General features: G+C 40.5%; 1 protein-coding gene across 13 annotated transcripts in view; it reads right to left on the reverse strand.

Annotated features, from left to right (window-relative positions):
* R3HDM2 (R3H domain containing 2) overlaps nucleotides 1–20,561 on the reverse strand; it is a 173,504-nt gene that overhangs the window by 64,335 nt on the left and 88,608 nt on the right. For 12 of the 13 annotated variants that reach the window (XM_060762996.2, XM_060763008.2, XM_060763005.2 and 9 more), the window contains 4 exons: nucleotides 11,499–11,694; nucleotides 9,609–9,650; nucleotides 6,941–7,027; nucleotides 4,963–5,089 (listed from right to left, as the gene is read on the reverse strand). In XM_060762996.2, coding sequence (XP_060618979.2) covers nucleotides 4,963–5,089; nucleotides 6,941–7,027; nucleotides 9,609–9,650; nucleotides 11,499–11,663 — 421 coding nt within the window. In that variant the 5' untranslated portion in view covers nucleotides 11,664–11,694. The remainder of the gene's footprint in view (nucleotides 1–4,962; nucleotides 5,090–6,940; nucleotides 7,028–9,608; nucleotides 9,651–11,498; nucleotides 11,695–20,561) is intronic. The other variant, XM_060763001.2, reaches the window with a different exon arrangement.

Below are 20,561 nucleotides of genomic sequence, written 5' to 3' on the forward strand. Positions count from 1 at the left end.
AAAGGCGTTTCCACTCAGTCTTTGAGCTTCTAAAGGTATTTTTTGGAAGTAAATCTTAACTGGCAGATGCTTGCATATTATATTGAACTTATGAAAATGAAAATCAAAAGGAGGATGATACTGATTTTGAAATAATACTATTTAAAATTTTTTTTGCAGGGGGGGGGTGTGTGTCAGGAGCAACTTTAAAAACTGCAAGTCGCTTCTGGTGTGAGATATTTGGCCGTCTGAAAGGCCGTTACCCAGGGGACGCCCGGGTATTTTACCATCCTGTGGGAGGCTTCTCTCATGTACCCACATGGGAAGCTGGAGCTAACATACATGAGCTCATCCTGCTTCCCGGATTCAAACCAGTGACCTTTCGGTCAGCAGCCCTGCCAGCACAAGTGTTTAACTGGGGGCTCCATACTATTGGGTGAAACATAAGAAAGTGCTACAAAACAGACAGACAGATACTGAATTGTTTACATAATGGTTTAAATAATACAACTGTACAGAAGTTAAGCATCAGTATAGCTACTAATTCCAAAAATAATGTCAACAATGTATCCTAAAAGAATACTCAGAAGAAGTCCCAGAGCTTGGGAACATTTTTTTTTCATTACAACTCCCTGAATCCTCCATCTAGCATGGTCAAGTGAAGTTCCCAACCAGGAACAAATCCCTTTGTTTTCAGAATGCAAGCATTTCACTTTACTATTGTTTACTGGACTGCTTATCCAAGGATGATAGAAAAGCAAATCCTGATCTTGTTAGTAGGTGTCAAGTTCACTTTACTTATTTTGATCACTGAGTCATTCCACAGACATGTAAACATTTCACAGGTTACAGGGAGTTCAGGATTATCATCTCAGATCAGCTAACTGGCAAGCCAGCTCTGTGCTGGCTACGACCAAATGTGTGAGGATGTTGCTATGCTCAAGAGAACAGCCTAGGGGAATGGTTATTTTGAAGCGGTATCAAGACTTACCATGCTTCCAGACTCCACTGGATGCATCTACACTGCAGAATCAATATAGTTTGACACCACTTTAACTGCCATGGCTCAATGCTTTGGAACTGTGGAATTTTTAGTTTGGTATAGTTTGCCAACTTTGGCATAGAAGGTTAAAGACCCTGTAAAACTACCGTGATTTCCTAGTATTGCATCATACGAAAGAAATGACAAAAGCTGAAGGGAGAGGACCCAGTCGGAGCCAGAGCATAGAGATGGTGTTAGATCTGTCTCAGCCTTGGAAGATTCCTACAGAAGGAAGCAATAGACAGACTGCAACTGAGGTAAAGGCTTTCTCAGGAGCAAGGAAAGGAGGAAAAGGAAGCAGACCCAGCAACCTCTCCCCAGGGCTTGGCTTCTAACCTCATGAGCCCCAACTTACTTTGGCCTTTTGTCCTCTTGAGCAGATCTATAGAGAAGACAGTACTGTTCTCAGTATGTGCAGGGACCTGTCTACCATACCTGGAAAGACCCTGGAGCCCAGTCAGGAAGGGAACCCTTTGAAACAGTCGGAGGCCTCTGCACAGCGAGCTCAGATGGGATACATTGGTTTCTAGGATCCGAACATGCACAAACATCTCTTTCTTACCAGTGCTGACCATGCTGAGACAGGAGTAGGGAATAGGGAGCTTCTGAAACTGCCCAGACTTATTCTCCTTTTAGACATCTGATCCTGCAGCAATTTACAGATTACTGTTCCTGACCTCATAAATGAACAAAGGTTGGGAAATCTGGGTCCTTGAGCTGTGTATTGGTTTGGAACCAATACATGTTCTTGAAGAATTATTTATTGTTATGCCTCATTGGTAAACCATGGAGACAGAGGGCATTTATAATGTCCCACTCCCAGTGTTACAGCTTCCATTTACAACAGGTGACGTGCACAAATGTGCCATAACTTTTCCAAACACTGATAGAAATCCTGTGGAGTACTGAACTGTGCCTTGCAAATTATTAGACAGCTCAACCTCAGTGCTGGAGCACATGATTTGTAGAGATAATACCTGCCATTCTATTTCAGCATTATTATAGAAAAAATCATAGATGGCAGAGTGAGAGAAAAATGTTTGCTTTTAAACCTTGGAGAGTTACAGCCTATTGGAGCAGGCACCATCAGGTTAGACAGGCCAATCATCTGACTCATTAACAGGGTCATATCATATGTTAATCCAACCCCTGTTCTACTTTGCAGTGCAGCAGCTTATCTTCTTTGTCACTTACATGGCACTGCATTCCGACTCCATCTCTAGGTATAATGGTTTATTGAACAAGCAAAAGAGGTGCAACTGAAAGCTCAACTAAGTGATGGCCTGTGATAAAAACGAAACAGCACTGATTGGGTTGTAAGAAGAGTGGCATAATACAACTATACAGTATCTAGGCAAGGGGACCATTTCTCAACCAATGCATCTGCATTTTGGATCTGGGAGAAAGGGCTACTGCAGCGCTATCTCATATTTTACTAGCACACATTCAAACAGCATTATTATTATTATTATTATTATTATTATTATTATTATTAGAAACACAACAGCAGATACTCTGCTGGCTGTTGAATTGGATCACACATCAGACACTTCCCAAGTGTCTAGGACTGTGTAATGTATCGGCGAATAATGCGTGCAGATCCCATAAGGTGGCCTTCTGCAGCTGGCAGATGGTAATTTTGTTAGTGCTGATTGTGCTTAAGTGCAGGCCAAGGTTTTTAGGCACTGCACCCAGTGTGCTGATCACCATTGGGACCACCTTTACTGGCTTGTGCCAGAGTTCTTGCAGTTTGATCTTTAAATCCTCATATTGTGTCAGCTTTTCCAGTTGTTTCTCTGCAATCCTGCTGTCACCTGGGACTGCGACATTGATGATCCATACTTTGTTTTTTAACACGATTGTGAGATCAGGAGTGTTGTGCTCCAGGACTCTGTCTGTTTGAATTCGGAAGTTCCAGAGGAGTTTGGCATGTTCATTCTCTGTAACTTTTTCCGGGCAGATGGTATTTGTGGCACAAGTTCCAATTAGTCATCTGAGCAACGGTGTTATGCCTCTGCTTGTAGTCTGTCTGCGCGATCGTCTTGAGGCAGCTGAGGATGTGATCTATTGTTTCATCTGCTTTCTTGCAGAGTCTACACTTGGGACCTGTTGTCGACTTTTCAATTCTGGCTTTAATGGCATTGGTTCGAATGGCTTGTTTTTGGGCTGCCAGAATCAGGCCCTTCGTCTCCTTTTTCAGAGTTCCATTTGTGAGCCACAGCCATCTTTTTTCTTTGTCAATTTAGCTCTCAATTTTTGCCAGAAACTGTCCATGGAGTGCCTTCTTTTGCCAGTTTTCTCTTCTGCTCTGGACTGTGTTTTTACGGTATTCCTTCTTTGTCTTTTGCACTTTAAGCAGTTTACTTAATCATTATTATTTAATTATTATCATTATTATTATTATTACACTATGTAACAAAATTTGGGGGGGGAAACTGTTCCTGGTTTGAAAGTGTTATTTCCTGTTTAATTATACAGCATTTACTTTGAAAGTTAGTTGTTATGCTCCAGAAACTTGGTTTTTGTGACTGCCACAAACTGTGTTGAATTGATTGAGACTAGGAGATATTCATTGAAAAACTATAGCAAAATGTGCTTCAGGATGTCTCATCCTTTTCCCATGTTTTTATGATAGACCCAATTAGGAAATAATACTTATAACCCAGGAACAAAAATCGTGTTACATAGTGTTATTAATACTCTGTTTTTCTCCAGGAACAAGGACCCAAAGTAGCCAGTAAAACAATGTTGCTGGGAGCTACAGATGAGGAAAGGCTTCAGCTATGACAGAAAGTTCTAACAAATGAGGCTATCAAGAAAGAACTAACAAGAATAGAGGGAAGTTGTGAGGAATGAACCATGGAAGAATATAAAGTGACATAAGGAAAATGAATGTGATTGATACAAGGCAGCCAGCCCAGATTCTATCACAGGGACACAGGAATATGACTTACACTAAGCCAAACTATTTGTCTTTTATGTCCTGTATGTTCTGCACTGACTGACAGCAGGTCTTCAGCAACTCAGGCAGAGGTCTTTCCCCATTTAGTAGAGCCTCTCAACTAGAATGGCCAGAAACTGCGGCATTTCCAGTTGATGGCCTACAGTCAAAGAAAGTGCCTGATCACTGAAAAGCATAGTAACTTCCCAGTCACTGGAGGGTGGGTCTTTAGTTCCTGTCCAAAACAACTCTTAAAATTCACCCAAGGCATCTGAAATGACAACAACCCCAAACATCTTTCTTCTGCATTACTGTTGTGTGAACATTTTCCCCACTTTATTTAATCATATAGTTTTATCTTTGTTTTTCTAAGTGAACAGAGCATAAAATCATCCAATAAGATTCTGTACTCAAGTGAGAGATGGTACATCAACTCAATGCATAGCGCACATACAAACTATATGTGCAACTATTTAACCTATTGCAGCCACTTATTCAACATGTGTTTGGCTACAAACAACAGAACACCACTCTGTGCTTATCTTGATCAGACATTCTGCCTACTTCCCATGCATGTTAAGAGGTCTGCAAACATAATACGGCATGCATCATCTCTTTAAAGCCAAAATCTATATTCTCTTTTATGGTTTTGGGGGGATTTTATTAAAATAATTCTATTCAGACAGACAATAAAATTTTGTAGATACATCTTAATCATTTATATGCATATTCATATTGTTAAAAGTACATTATGGAAATGGGTGCTGAAGTCTCATGAACTTTTACCTCTACAAAAAATATTTCTGGTACAAAATTGTTGCTGTTGCTCCTTCTTAAGTGAAATAAAATTTAAAGTTGTGTAGTATACTATATGAATCTCTAGTGATGGCTAGAAAACTTGTATTAAAAGGATAACTAACCCATAAGAAGAGCAGATGCATATTGTCTGTTTATGGATAATGGAAAGAAAATAATTAACAGGAGCCTGAAATGGTCTTACCTCTAGACAACATTTTCTTGGGGGCCTTCTCTTTATTTTTCTCTTTATCTTCTTTTTCAGGACCATCTTTTGCAGACTTCTCATCTTTCTTGTCAGGAGGGCAATTGATATGCAACTGTATGATATCCTAGTGATAAGAAAAAAAAGGCGTAGCTGATGCTTCACAATCAACTGAAGTGGGGAGAATGTATCTGGTGGATCAATATATTTGGATCTGGAAAGAAATTTCATGTTGGCTCAGTTTGGCAAATGACTCCAGGAGAGTGCTCCCACTGCAATGTGTGGTTGCTTGCTTTTGTGGTTTACCCAGAGTTTCATCTATTTATGCTCTGAATCTTTTCCCTGACTATCATACAATAGATTAAACAGTTTGATGAAAAATGGACTGGAGTCCAAGCTGAAAGGACTTTTAGTCCATTTCTTCCCTATCCCTCTTGAAATCCAAAATCTGTAGCACTTTCAAGAAAGAGAACAATAGGTTTTCCTTAAATTGCATTTAACTGGAATAAACCAATAGCTGACCATGCTTTGAAAAGGTGTAAGGAAATCTGTCCCAACTTGAATAAGGTACAACGATGTGAATTTTCTCATTTCCACATATCATGTGACATGTCTCACTCATTTCAGTGATTTGTATTGTTTGGACTGAGCAATGCTCTATAGCAGGGTCCTCAAACTAATAGTTTGAAGAACTGTGACCTGGCCCTCTATTTAAAAAGTTTGAGGACCCCTGCTCTACAGAATCAAAGTACTTTTTCTCCTTCTTTCCTTTCATTGCTGCCTACTGCAATCTGAACTATGTGGCTTTCCTGTACCAGTGCATGCTATGGATATGGTTTACTGGAGAAGTTGAAATCCTATCTTCCCCTATAGTATTCTAGAGGAGGTCTAATATGGTAGCATGAACATATCAAGGGCTACCTTATTCTGAAATCCTTGTCTGGCATTCTACTCAGTATAATCAGGTAGCACACATGATAATTCAAAGGAAGCTCATAGAATAAGGAGCCAGAGAAAGTAGACTTATAGATTATAAAATAGCAACTGGAACCCTATTATAGCTTTAGCACACTCATATTGGCAGCCAGTATAGTGTAGTGGTCTGTGTGTTGGACTATGATTCTGGACACAAGGGGTCCTTCCAGACAGGCCCTATATCCCAGGATCTCATCCCAGGTTTTCTGTTAATCTCAGATTATCTCGCAGTGCGGACTCATACAATCCAGTCTAAAGCAGAAAACTTGGGATCAGAACTTGCGATATAGGGCCTATCTGGAAGGGCGCAATGGTTTGAATCCCTGTTCAGTCCTGGGAACCCACTGGGTGACCTTGGCCAAGCCGCACTCTCTCGGACTCAAAGTAGGACTGTATGATATCCTAGTGATAAGAAAAAAATTCGTAGCTGATGCTTCACAATCAACTGAAGTGGGGAGCATCCATCTGCTGGATCAATATATTTGGATCTGGAAAGGAATTTCATGTTGACTCCTTTGGACAAATCTTGCCAAGAAAACCCCATGATATCTTTGCCTTGGGGTTACCATATGTCAGAAATAAAGGCACATAACAGCATAAAATCATCATCACCATCATCAACTTTATTTATATCCTGCAGCCAACTCCCAAAAGGGACTCAGGGTGGCTTACAAGGGCACTCCAAAGTGCAGCATAATATAAACAGCATATGAGTATAAAACAATATCACATAAAATTATAAAAACAACCACCATCAACACACATAAAAGTAAGATGACACAATTTTAAAAACGCATACCATCTGTAATTAAAACTAGCTGCCATCAATTCACAACTAAAGTCATATCAATATGACATGGTTACTATTTTTCCTTTTGAAACTGCAGGTACAAGTAAGCTTTGCTGAAGCTGAATTTGTGACCATGATCTTATCCAGAAAAATTCACTGATAGTGTTCTCTCCACCTAAATGGAAAAGCAGTGAAGTTGCAATTTTGTCTTACCTGGGTTTCCAATGGCCCATCCACAAAGGGGCTAGAAGATTCTTCACATACAGCCAGACTCCGGACTAACTTCAGCTTTGAATTGGACTGAAAAGACAAAAAGCTTTTGTGATAATGTTCAGGTGGCTAGAACTCCCTTTGACACATCACTGAGCTGCTAGTCAATTAGTGCTAACTGCATCAGCACTAATTGATTATTGTCAGCACAATAATTAGAAACACAAATTCCTTTGCTCCATTGGTAATATAACATTTAGCAGATAGCACCAATGACTTGCAGACATACAGCTAAAATAAATTCTTCCTTTTAATACCCTAGATAGGATTTAGGCATGTCACCATTAGAAGTGGAAGGCTAGTGCAGTAATCCAGCACACCACTTAGCCTCTGCTAACACATTGCCTTACAGGTCAAAACAATGACTTGGCTCCCTTGAAGCACACGAAGCCATTAAGAAAAATGCTGACTGATAAACCACCCCTGGTTAAGTGGAGCCCTGAATGCTTACCTTCTTCCTGTCTTAATTAAAAGCCTGTCACACCACAGCTGGTGCTTTACCTGCATCTCTGACAAAGACAGCTATTCTAAGTGATTTCCTAGTTGTACTATTTTAAGAATAAATAAAGGACTTTTTGGAGAAAGGATTTTTGGATGTTATGCATGTATGTAGATTTGTTTCTGGGAAAAAGAGGAGGAGGCTGAGAATAAACACACAAATTTTTAACATGGAAAAACACAAACATGCTGGAACAGGATTTAGGAACCACAACTAGGATGTTTTTTTCCACTGTTAAGAGTGGGATGTGAAAAATATATAGGACACATATATAAGGGAGCCAATATAGAGTAATCTCAAAACCTTAGAATAGGTAGCAATAGCTTAAAATCAAAGTCCTGATGGATCTGAATAAAAATTGTATTTTAACAAAGGAAAAGTCAGAAATACTAAAAATTTGTTTCTCTTCCTAAAACAGAGCTCTTGATCAAATAGTAAAACAGTATCTGGAATACTTCATTCTGAACTGCCGGTATGGGAATCTCCTAAATGGATGCTCCTTCACACACACACACAAAAACCAACAATAATCCCTAAACATACCAATCAAGTGTGCCAGAGAAACAGATTGTAGCTCCGTTGTCTTCACAACATGCAATGTTTCTCTTATAAGCTTTTAATTTTTTTGCATAAGTGGGGCACTGAATTATGTGTACCCCATATGTATGCTGAAAGTACTACTGCCCAGGCACAGATTTATTACATCAGTGAGAAGAAAGATGAGATATGGCCCAAATATAAATTTCTTGGCATTGCTTCTGAAAAAAGCACAATGGAAAGTCCCAAGATTCAATGCCTGGATCTCCAAACAGGACAGGAAACACTTCCACTTGTCAATAATACTGAGTTAGGTGAATCTCTCGCTAAGGCTGATCTGGCCGGGGTGGTCCATGCCTTAGTCACCTCTAGACTGGATTACTGCAATGCGCTCTACGTGGGGCTGCCCTTGAAAACGGCTTGGAAATTCCAATTGGTCCAACGGGCAGCAGCCAGGATGTTAACGGGGGCCCATTACAGAGAGAGGTCAACCGTTCTGTTTAAGGAGCTCCACTGGCTGCCGTTTATTTTCCGAGCCCAATTTAAGGTGCAGGTGCTTACCTACAAAGCCCTGAACGGTTTGGGACCACCCTACCTTCGTGACCGCATCACAGTCTACGAACCCACACGTTCACTCCGGTCATCAGGAGAGGCCCTGCTCGTGATCCCGCCCGCGTCGCAGGCCCGTTTGGTGGGGATGCGGGACAGGGCCTTCTCTGTGGTGGCCCCTCGCCTCTGGAATGCCCTCCCGAAAGATCTCAGACAGGCCCCTACCTTGGCGGTTTTCAGAAAGAACCTGAAAACCTGGCTGTTTCAACGTGCCTTCTCAGATTAGGAACCCCACTACCAAAGCCCAGAAGCACTTTAGTAGAGTCAAGATCACCCTCACCGCACACTGCACTTATATTTTAATCCCATATCCCTCCGACACTTCAGCACTTTTTAATCCTGTACCCTACTCCGGCCGGCTCAGTTATTAATAATGTCCTGTTGTATTGCTATTGCTGTTGTTTTCTGCTTTAACTGTTTTATTTGCTATGTATTGTATTGTTGTATTGTGTTGGGCTCCGGCCTGTTGTAAGCCGCATCAAATCCCTTGGGAGATGCTAGCGGGGTACAAATAAAGTTATAATAATAATAATAATAATAATAATAATAATAATAATAATAATAATATATCCCTGGTCTCACTGCCAATGTCTCTTGTGCCAGCTAGTCCCCCAAAGGGGGCAGTTTCCTAGCTATAAGGCGGACAGAAAGACAAGTGGTCTCACCCTGCCCTCCATCCTCTTGTCATCTAGATGTGCCATGTTTTCATTATTCAGAGGGCACATAATCATTTTAGCATGTGGGGCCTTTAAGTCATACAAAAAGTAAATTACAGCAAAGGGGTTTGGAAATAGGAAACAAACAAGTCCAAGTCGGAGTGCTGACAGCAAGGAAAATATTGGGGGGGAGGGGGGGCTCAATGCCAAAGGTGATGGGGATCATACTCATAAAAGCTCCTTTTGATGTCCCACATCTGGAGCGTCGTATGATATATACCCAAGGAGAAGAGAATAGAGAGTCTCTTACCTTGGCTCTTTTTCTAGCATGCCCATGATTGGATATTCGCCTCTGCAAAAATAAAAGGGTAGGAGGGGAGATGGAAAAGCTACTTTGTGCATACTACGCAGTGTTAAGATACATGCTAGAAAAAAAATCAAAGTGCATTATTCAAATGCCTGTTGTGAAACATGCATCCCAAACATCCAGTTAACTGCACTACTATTTTGCCACTTCTAGCTGTAAAGGGACAGAATAGGTACAGGTGATGGTTGGGGGAATGCTGAGAGGTGAAGGCTCATGGAAAGGACTTTTTATCATGTGATTGCTTCCTCCAAGTACTTTGCTACTTGTCCCTAGAGAAGTTCCAAATGCTATGGTTGGTGAAATTCTATGTCTATGTCTAAGTCCTAATAGGATAATGATAATGATAGCCACAGGGGCTGGTATTAATAGCTCCACTTCACGTCACTAAATCATGCTGCCATCATTTCCATGGCATAATTTATCTTGCGAGAGTCTAATAAAAACAGGCTGCTTTTACATACATTTAGGGCAAAACCAAATCCGAGGCAGGGAACTACCACAAATGTCTAAACACAGTAAACAAGATGCAATATTCATGAAGTGGGGAAATCCAGTTGGACCATCAGATTCCAAGGATTTGAACCTATACCTAAAACTGAATTCTTTAAACAGTGTTATCATCCTCTCTCCTTTCTTTAATTCCATCTTTCAACCCACATTTTCTGTCATGCTTCTGCTGAGTTATTATTCCAAAGTGTAGCCTATATACAGGGTTAGTCAAAATGAATAGGCCAAACATACATACAATTAAATTTCTTATTGGCCTATTCATTTTGACTAACCCTGTATATCAAACAATATTTGTTCACACTGGTCCTTTGTATACCAATATCTATTTTGTCTCTCCCCTCAAGTTATTATCTCTTTCTACTATTTATCTAGATCACAATATTGTTTGGACAGAGACTTGCCTAAACACTACACCTTTGTAGGAATATGAATAAAACTTTTTTAAAAAAAACACATTACAAAATGGCTAAAGGCTGTTGCTGAATTACGTTTGTTTGTGTTTACACTTTGGATGAGCTTAAGTGATCAAGCAACCAGACATACTTAACTGGCAAATCTATGCTCCTTGAACTAGGTTTAACTTGCATTCAATTCAATATGATGTATTAAAAGAAAAAAGAGATAGGGTGCTCTGGATGCACTGTAATTATGCATGAGACAAAGAAGAGATTTTCTTGAAGAACCCAGCACATATTGCTATAAAGTCAAATAGCAGCACAAATATATCTGAAGCAGATACTTTTTCAAACATTACCAGCTTCATACTATACTCAAGAGGATGGGCAGGTGACTCAGAGAAACATAACAGTGTATACAACTGTTTAGATATTACTGTTAGTTCTATGAACATGGCAGATTTCATACAAAAACAGAGAAACCTCTGCCCCAAGGAATTTGAGATTCACATTTTAACACCACTGGGACACAAGAGAGGGGAAGAATAGAAGAGGAAAAGGTAGCCCAAGGACAAATGTGTGAACAAACGCTATGCTTAGACTCCATCTGAGCTATGGATGGGGATAATAGGATTAGGCTGAAGGCATACTGGGCTCTGAGGAAGGATTAAAAAGAGAAGAGATAGAGCACCACTGTGATGTTCTAAGAGAAAGTTACAGCTATGAGAGGCATCAAGGGAGAATAAGGTGAATTGTTTCAGAGAGCGGTCGAGGGTGCTAGAGTTAGAATATCTAATTAAGTAAATTAAAAACAGCACTTGAATTAAACTTCTCCCTGAACAGAGTCTAAGATCTTCTACCTGTCATATGAGGCAGAGGTGGCCCTAATGGCCAAGACTAAATTTGTGACAGATCTTCTTCTAGTTACCTGAGATTCCTGCCGTGGGCTACTCTCCTCCCCGTCCTTCTCAAGTTCTTCTTTGCTTAGTGACCTGGATACAAACTTGTTTTTGATCACAGATTCCTCGACCAGCTTCTTTTCTGACTCTTTCATTATTTCCAGTGTCTCTTGTGTTGTGTTGCTGTTAGACATCTTCAGCACAATACACTGTTAGAGATGACACCTGAAGACAAGGACAGCAGGGATGGAGGTCAATACAGGTTACTCCTTTTAGCATTATTTGCTATCTATATCAGGAGGAAAGCTACTCAGACCTCACGTCCTGATATAAACAGTAATTGGTGTAGGGATGGTTTTAATCATGACTAGTGAAGAAGAAAGGTGTCCACCTTCCAATCTTGATTAAGGTCATCTGAACACCACTTTAAATCATGAAATGCAACCATTTGTTTCAAATCAACATTGAATTTTTCCTTGATCTCTGTGCTCACAAGGAGAAGAAGCAGGTTTATACGTTGACAGGTTGTGTCCTTGTATACATCACAGTACAGGAAGCCCCCAAATTACAAACAAGATAGATTCTGTTGGCTTGTTCTTAAGTTGAATGTATATGAAAATCAGAACAGGTACATTTCTTTAGTGTAACTCCAGCCTATCTATCTATCTATCTATCTATCTATCTATCTATCTATCGAGCATAGGGGAGCATAGGGGATGGGTTAACACCTCTGTGGTGTTTGTCTTGCTGACTGTGCCCCTGTTCAAAATATTTCATACTTTCTGAATTTTGATAAATGTGGCTTTTTGTGAAAAGGAGGATTGGTGGTAATGCTTCAATTGAGGTACCTTTTCCCCATGACAACTCTCTCAGGAGTGAAATTCCCTTTCAAGCATAGATTTCTCTAATTTCCTTTTGTCTCACTCCCATTCCTAACTGTGACTTTTTTGTAAGTGGGATGTTTGTAACTTGGGGACTGACTATAATTTGACAGTGATATTTGGTTAGCATTTGCTTAGGGATAGCAACTAGATGAGATGCTCTTCAGAGAAGGGGTTTTGGGCACTTGCTGTGCGTCGGGAAAAACCCCTTTTCTGAAGAGCATTGCAGTACTCTCTGGACCATCCCCCCAAGAAATCAGATGTCCTGACAAACATGTGAACATCATGCGGCTCCTCCAAGACGACATGATGGCAACAGTTTTGGACAGCAATGGCTCCCAAAGTGACCCATTTAAGGTGGAATCAGGAGTCAAACAGGGATGTGTTATTGCCTCAACTTTATTTTCCTTCTTCATTGTTATGATACTCCATTTTGTTGGTGGGAAATTTCCCAACAGAGTGGAAATCATCTATCAGACAGATGGCAAGTTATTTAACTGCAGCAGACTGAAAGCCAAAACCAAGGTCACAACAACACCTGTTACAGAACTACAATATGCTGATGACATTCAGAAGAAGACCTACAAGCCACTCTAAACACCTTTAAAGAAGCAACGAGGGATTGTTTAAGTGAGTAATGTGTGGGAAAGGGTCCACTGTTCTCAGTGTCTAACAGGACAGCCCTAAGAGAATGTGGTGATGTGCATTTGAGAAGTCTTCAGAGCTAACTTGGAAAATCCAGACCCTATAACAACAACTCAGAAGAAGAGAAAGAGGAAAACACAGTGCTTAGCAATTTGCTTTATTATATGGACTTCACAGCTACAGTACATGCGATCTTTCTAATGTTGGTGCCCTTGATTCAGAGGGAAAAGAAAAACAAAAAGAAAAAAGAAAAAAGCTTGAACATTGGGTTAAGCGACCCTAAAAACTAAATAAAGCACATGATTGATTCTGCAGAACTTCAATTAATTTGGGTTGGAAAAGTTGGTGATGACAGAAGAGCTGACCACATAACTTTCATTCCCACTTCATCCCCAACCATGTTTTAAAACATGAAAGTCAACTCAGAATGTGCAGAGAAACATATGCAAACGTTTACAACATCTCTGAAACTTGGTTGCATCTTTAAAATCCCATAACTGCTTATCATCGGCATGGAGACCCCCCAAAAACCGTCAGGAAAAAAATAATAAAATTTACTCTCTCCCCACAAGTACTGAATGTGTGCAGTAGCCATTGCTAGTCTTTAGCCTGATATTTCAATTGAAAGAAGTTTTACTTCAACAGGAACCATCCAATTGGCCTAGAAATTTTGGTATAGATGAAATTCAGAAGCAACAGCGATTGCAATGTCTGGCTCTGTAGCACCCTAGCATGGCATACAATGCAAATCCAACTGTAACTGCAAGTGACAAGTCAGGTGAACACCACAATACAGCCCCATGAGAATGCAGAGGCTTCCAAACTACCTAAATCTCTCAGGAACTCAGGTAGAGAACTCTGCCTAGATAACAATTGGGAGGCAAAGAAAGGAGAAAACACAATGTTTATCAACTCCCTTTATTAAGCACTTGCCAAAAATCCACAAAAAAAATCCAGTCTTATGATGATTTACTGACTGTTGGCCCTGTGTGGGAATACTATTACATTCACTGACTAATTTAAAGTAATTTCTCTTTCATTTGTAGTGTTGCAGCAGACTGAGCATGCAGCACTGCTTATTTTACAGCTACTGCCCTAGGAATTAACAATGTGGAATTACCAAACTGCTAACAAGAAATTTGATTTCCAGACAATTACCCAGAAGAAGGGGGAGAGAAAAAATGATAGGTTAATGATCATGCTGTTAACGGAGACTGATGGCAAACTTGGCCCATGTTGTTGTACGTATAACTAATAGAAAAGGCATTCTTGCCTGTGTGTTAAGGAATAACAAACACCCTTCATATGTTTTCATCAGTGGGATGTTTAGTAGGAAAAATAATGTGCACTAACATGTGAAGTGACAGTTCTAATCCACTTGAATGACTTAGAACAGAAATAACAACTATTGTTGTTATTACCATCATTTATTTATAAAGTAATTCCTCCACATTTGTGTTTTTAACTTTTGTGGATTTGATCATTCACAGATTTGATTAAAATGTTTTTTCTAGAAATAAGGATATCATCTGGCATGGCTCCATGGTTAACTCTCTCCAGTCAGACTAGAGAGCTAAAACATTTATAGAGAGTTGTTCCCTTAAGTTTTAAATATATGCAGTTTTTCACTGAAAGGCCACAGGTTCGAATCCAGGGAGTGGTGTGAGCTCCCACTGTCAGCCCCAGCTTCTGCCAACCTAGCAGTTCGAAAACATGCAAATGTGATTAGATCAATAGGCAACTGCTCTGGCGGAAAGGTAACGGCACTCCATGCAGTCATGCTGGCCACATTACCTTGGAGGTGTCTACGGACAACGCCGGCTCTTTGGCTTAGAAATGGAGATGAGCACCAACTCCCAGAGTCAGACCTGACTGGATACAGAAAGAGCCTCCACCACACTCCGGGACAGTGAGTCCCACTGCTGAACAACTCTCACAGTTAGGAAGCTCTTCCTCATGTTCAGGTGGAATCTCCTTTCCTGTAGTTTGAAGTCATTGCTCTGCACCCTAGTCTCCAGGGCAGCAGAAAACAAGCCTGCTCCCTCCTCCCTATGACTTCCCCTCCCGTATTTATACATGGCCCTCATCATGTCTCCTCCCAGCCTTCTCTTCTGCAGGCTAAACATGCCCACCTCTTTAAGCCACTCCTCATAGGGCTTGTTCTCCAGACCCTTGATCATTTTAGTCGCCCTCTTCTGGACACATTCCAGTTTGTCAACATTTCCCTTAAACTGAGGTGCCCAGAATTGGACACAGTATTCCAGGTGTGGTCTGACCAACAAACCACATCTCAAGTTGCTTAAATGAAATTTCTTTTCTCTAAAGAAATGCATTTTTATCTGTGTTTATTCTTTTTTTTGGGGGGGGGGTGTCTTTGAGGGCCCCACAACAAATCAAAGCTGCAGAAATTTCTAAGCCAGGATATCCAAAATCACTCAACAACAGAATGCAAGCATGAATCTTTTAACTCCAAATGTATAGCTCCAACCTTCCCAAACACCTCAAAGAATGTGATCCAACGATGCAGAGAGAAAGAGGGAGGGAGGAAGAGGAAGAAAAAAATCAAGCAGGGAGGAAATAGAGGAAGAAGTTGGAAAAAATTTTATCCATGTGACCAGCAATGTATTAGCAACAAACTTACTAAAGAAGTACAAAGTGATTACTTTGTATCAAATAATGATACATAACTAGAAAAAGGAAGTCAATGAAATTTAAAAGAAAATTTAAATGATTAACAATTTAACAGGTCCCGGGGAGCAGAAAAGATAGCAACCCAATTCTCCTTTCATTGAAAGACATTAGTCTGACATACTTTTCCTGAAACGTATCACTTCCAACTAAACCAAGCATCACTTCCAACTAAACCAAGGAAGATCTTCCAACTACAAGGCTTATGGATGGCTTGGCTTATCATGTGATGCAAACTCCCAAACACTGCATTCAGAACATTCTAAATTAGTAAGTTACATTGCTTTTTAGTATCAAGGGATTCTCTGCTCTTTTCAAACTCTGACTTGTGCACCAAAGCCTCTCAGTTGATTGAGATGAACTGCCTCCAACCTATTCTGTAGGCATCTGAAATGGGGCAACAGGGAAGAAGGGACAGCGCAATTTACAAAAAGCAGATATGTAATTTTGGTAAAGAAATGAGATTTTAACTGATTTGTATCTCCAGGATCCCACTGCCAGCCTCAGAGGAAAACAAAGGCAGAAGTCAGAAAGAACTTGAAGGCACACAACAATGTCTCCAAATAAGCACTAGGCAGCCCCAAACATCTCTGATCTAGATGTCTCAGACATCAGTTCCTATTAACCCTTCCCAAAAGTCATGCTGGCTGGGACCAGTGGGAGTTTAAGGCCAAAACATTTAGAGAGGCAAATATTCTCTACTCCTGCCACATGTAATTTTTTTCAATGTAAAAAACAATTATATGTGTAGTGGTGGTTCATTAGACCATGGACATTTCAAAGTCCCAGACTTCTTAATGACTGGGTAATGATATGACTTGATAATGACTGGATAACGGTAAAAATGTTTGGTCTCTACCCTTTTTAGTAGTTTTTTAAGCAAAAGTTGGCCACCTCTCAGAAGAGGCTAGATATCAATTCCTGCACTGATAGGGCTGGAAGTACTGGGCCTTTTCTAAATCCCTTTTCAATGTAGTCTAAGGATCTTTTTTAACATTTATGTTTATATTTTTAGTCATGTTTTTAAATCTGTACTCATTTTTAGTAATGAGTATTGAAGTGACTGAACAAATAAACAACATATACTGCCTTGAATCCCATTATTTGTTGTTGTTTATTCATTCAGTCACTTCCAACTCTTCGTGACCTCATGGACCACCCCACACCAGAGCTCCCAGTCAGGCTGTGGCCATCCCCAGCTCCTTCAAGGTCAAGCCAGTCACTTCAACAATAACATCCACCCATCCTGCCCTTGAGTGGCTCCTCTTCCTTTTTCCTTCCATCTTCCCCAGCATCATTATTTTCTCCAATCTTTCCTGTCTTATTATGTAGCCAAAGTACTTCATCTTTGCCTCTACTATCCTTCCCTCCAGTGAGCAGTCGGGCTTTATTTCCTGGAGTATGGACTGGTTTGATCTTCTTGCGGTCCAAGACACTCTCAGAATTTTCCTCCATCACCACAGTTCAAAAGCATTTATCTTCCTTCGCTCAGCCTTATGGTCCAGCTCTCGCATCCATAAGTTACTACAGGGAATACTATTGTTTAAACTATGTGGATCTTCATTGCCAGTGTGTTGTCTCTACTCTTCACTATTTTTAAGAGGCATGATATAAAAGAAAAACAAGTTGGTGTTGCTGCTGTTATTGTTTTGATTTTAAAAGTAATATGTTTTTTAGCTTTCATATTTGGTGGTAATATAGCTGAAGGCGTTCAAGCAAAATGCTAAGAAGCTCCAGTATCGAAGGAAGATGACTGTTAGCAGCATGCTGGCCTATAGTTACGTACTGCCTCTGTGCTCCTGAATCATCCCCATCCCATCCACATTATGTCCAAACTACTATTGATAAAAACAATTCCAAAGTCAAAATAAGAAATGTGCCAACAAATAAACATCTAGTAAAAAAAATCCCTGCTTTTGTTACAGTTGCTTCATTGTTGCAAGACCCAGACCCCTTTAGCCCACTGCTTGAAATAGTCCCAGTTCTATAGGACATTCTGTCTCAGCAGAAAGGCAACTGCTTCCAACACTGGAACATATGGGGAGCAATGTCCAAATAGAATTTTTCAACAAGTTTAAAAATCACATATTTTTTTCCTTCACATAAGATAAATATTTCAGCCCCATTTTAATCTATCACTTCGATTGATAGGTTAGTTTCAGAATTAAACTGAAAAGACAGCCATAAATCCCAAAAGCAAGTCTCTAGGCAGCATGCCATTGCAGAGCAGCAGACCGAGGACGCTGGGTTCAGCTAAGGTTGTCTCCTCACCGACAGGCAAAAGTAGACTAAAAATCACAAATCAAAAGGGAGTGGAAAAAAATCAGCTCCTCAACCTCACTGCAGCCTGATAGCAAACAGTTTCTTGTTGTATTCCATTCTTTCTTAAAGATGCACAAGATTTTTCCTAGGTTGTAGTTGAAGGTTTGAAGGTGAAAGATCTAACGTATGAGTTGTCTGTTCCTCTCTGTTCCTCAAAACCTGTACTCTTTGCAGTAAGAAAGCTGACAGAAGGATACACATTGACAAGTATCTGAAGGCATCTATTTGACTCCTGCAGATCATATTCCTTTATACCTTTTGCAGGCCCATACAGGGGAAGGAATATGTGGTCCTCGGGAAGTTTATAGACTGAAGCTCCCGTGGCCCTGACTACAGTCCAACAACATTTGGGAAGCCTTACAACTCCCACCTCTGGATTGGATGAATAAGTGATCATGGCTTCCCAGATTTCTCAGAAGCTGATCTGTCTGATCCAGCAAGGTATGCATTATGATTCTGTCTGGTCTGTATCAGTAAGGTAGACTGAATGCCATTTCACTTTGATTTCACTGAATTCCATGATTCCCTAATCATAAGTATCCATGTCTTGTGTATCATTGTTTTCACTTGACAAGATTGGTTACAGCCTAAATATGTTTTGGTCACCTTTTTACATGTGAGTAATTAGGAGTGATTTATAGACTTGTGCATGGATTCAGAGTGGTCGGTTCCCTACAGCCAATCTGGCTTGTTCGGATGGCCGTAGCGGCAAGGACCCAGCCATGATGTTTTGTCGTCCATTATGGGACCACATAGCAGCTGATCATGGCTCCTCCTCCCCTATTCAGTATCATGCAGCGCACAAAGATGATGTGTCTTACATAAGCTGTGTTTCCTTCCTTAACCCCGTTGCTGAAACCCAGGCTCCCTTGAAGGGAAGAAAAGAAAGGGTCTCTCCCAGGAAGGGTGCTTCCTTAACCCCATTGCTGAAACCCAGCCTCCCTTGAAGGGAAAAAAAAGAAAAGGGTGCCAGAAAGGGTGCTTCCTTAACCCCTTTGCTGAAACCCAGGCTCCCTTGAAGGGAAAAAAAGGAAAGGGTGTCAGAAAGGGTGTTTCCTTAACCCTGTTTCTGAAACCCAGGCACCCTCAAAGGAAAAAAAGGAAATGGTTCCAGGAACGGAAAGGGGAGCATCGTAAGTTCCCCATTACTGCCAATGGGCCAGATCTAACCGTATTTTTTTGTCTGCGGACTGAAAACAGCTATCCAGTTACCCACCCATCCGAAAACGGATACGGGGGTCTACCAGAATCCAGCCAGCAGAAACAGATGGAGGTTCAACCTAGTGAATTAGAATGCTGGTTTGTACAGAATATGGGAAACCCAACCTAAATTAATTTAATATAGGTAACATTTGGTCAACTAACGAATTTCTATTCCAAGCCTGTGTGGAATGTCAATGGAAAGAGTGACACGTTTGGCAATTGCCTAAAACTGGCATGGGAATCTGATGACTTATAGCACACTTTGAGAAGGGACTGAGTTCACCATGAATGTCTAACTCAAGCTTCTCCAAGATGATGGTCATTTTCAGCTAAAATCCCACCATCCTTATGGGATCTTTCTTGCCCATGCTGTATGGTGGAGAAAAAGAAGAGAATCCATGTTCCTAACAGCTGCCTTTCTTCTTTTTAAAAAAGCATACGATCAGATTCTGTGACAAATGCCAAGAGACACCCACTCACAGAGACTGATTGCCAGTCCATTTGCTAGGGTGAACGTGCCCACTTAGGTGACACATATCACAGAGATACAGCCAGCTAACAAAGAGCTTGTTGCACCAATAAAGGCTTTCAACTCTCTCTGTCTACCCTCCTGGGATATTTTGACTCCTTGGCATTATCATAAATAACATTAAGACCCCATAACAAACTTGGGGTGTTTTATAGGCAAAATCTGTAGGAGAGGTGGTTAAATTGCACAAATTATGTTTCAGTTGCATTTACTTCATGGTAAATCAGCCCTGCTCTGAGGCAAGAGCACATTATACCTGTGAGAAGTTAATGACATACTTGGCATTGCCAGTGTATTGATTTACTTGACAGACTTTCAATTACTTCTCAAGCATTCTCTAACCACTACTTAGAAGTTGGTTTGCAACCATATAAAACAAGGCATAGAATAATAAAGGGAGGAAAGCATGTACCTGTGACAGAACACACAGCGGCATCAGTCTTAATATGTTTCACAGTTAGTGTATGTGACAGAGAGACTTTTCTCAAACATTAATGTGTCCTCCCCCCCCCCCCACAAAAAAAAAAACCCAGAAAAGGCAGCATACAACGTAGATCCAAAGCTCCCAGAAGAAAAATAAATAAATTTCTAAAATCTCTGGCAGTTCATTCAATGAGATTTTTTTCATCAGACTGACAACAATAAGTCATGGAGCATGCAAGCTGATATTTCCCACCCTAAATCCAGCAAGGGCTTTCTTTACAAGGGATATCCTTGTTACATCTATGGAAGTATGTTTTAAAGGGAAAAGAGCAGTGAATCTGCACATGATCTATAGGGCATCAACATCAATAGTACCTGCTTAGCAACTGCTCTACAGAAGG

Source organism: Anolis sagrei, chromosome 2, assembly GCF_037176765.1.
Source record: "Anolis sagrei isolate rAnoSag1 chromosome 2, rAnoSag1.mat, whole genome shotgun sequence".
Lineage (NCBI taxonomy): Eukaryota > Metazoa > Chordata > Lepidosauria > Squamata > Dactyloidae > Anolis > Anolis sagrei.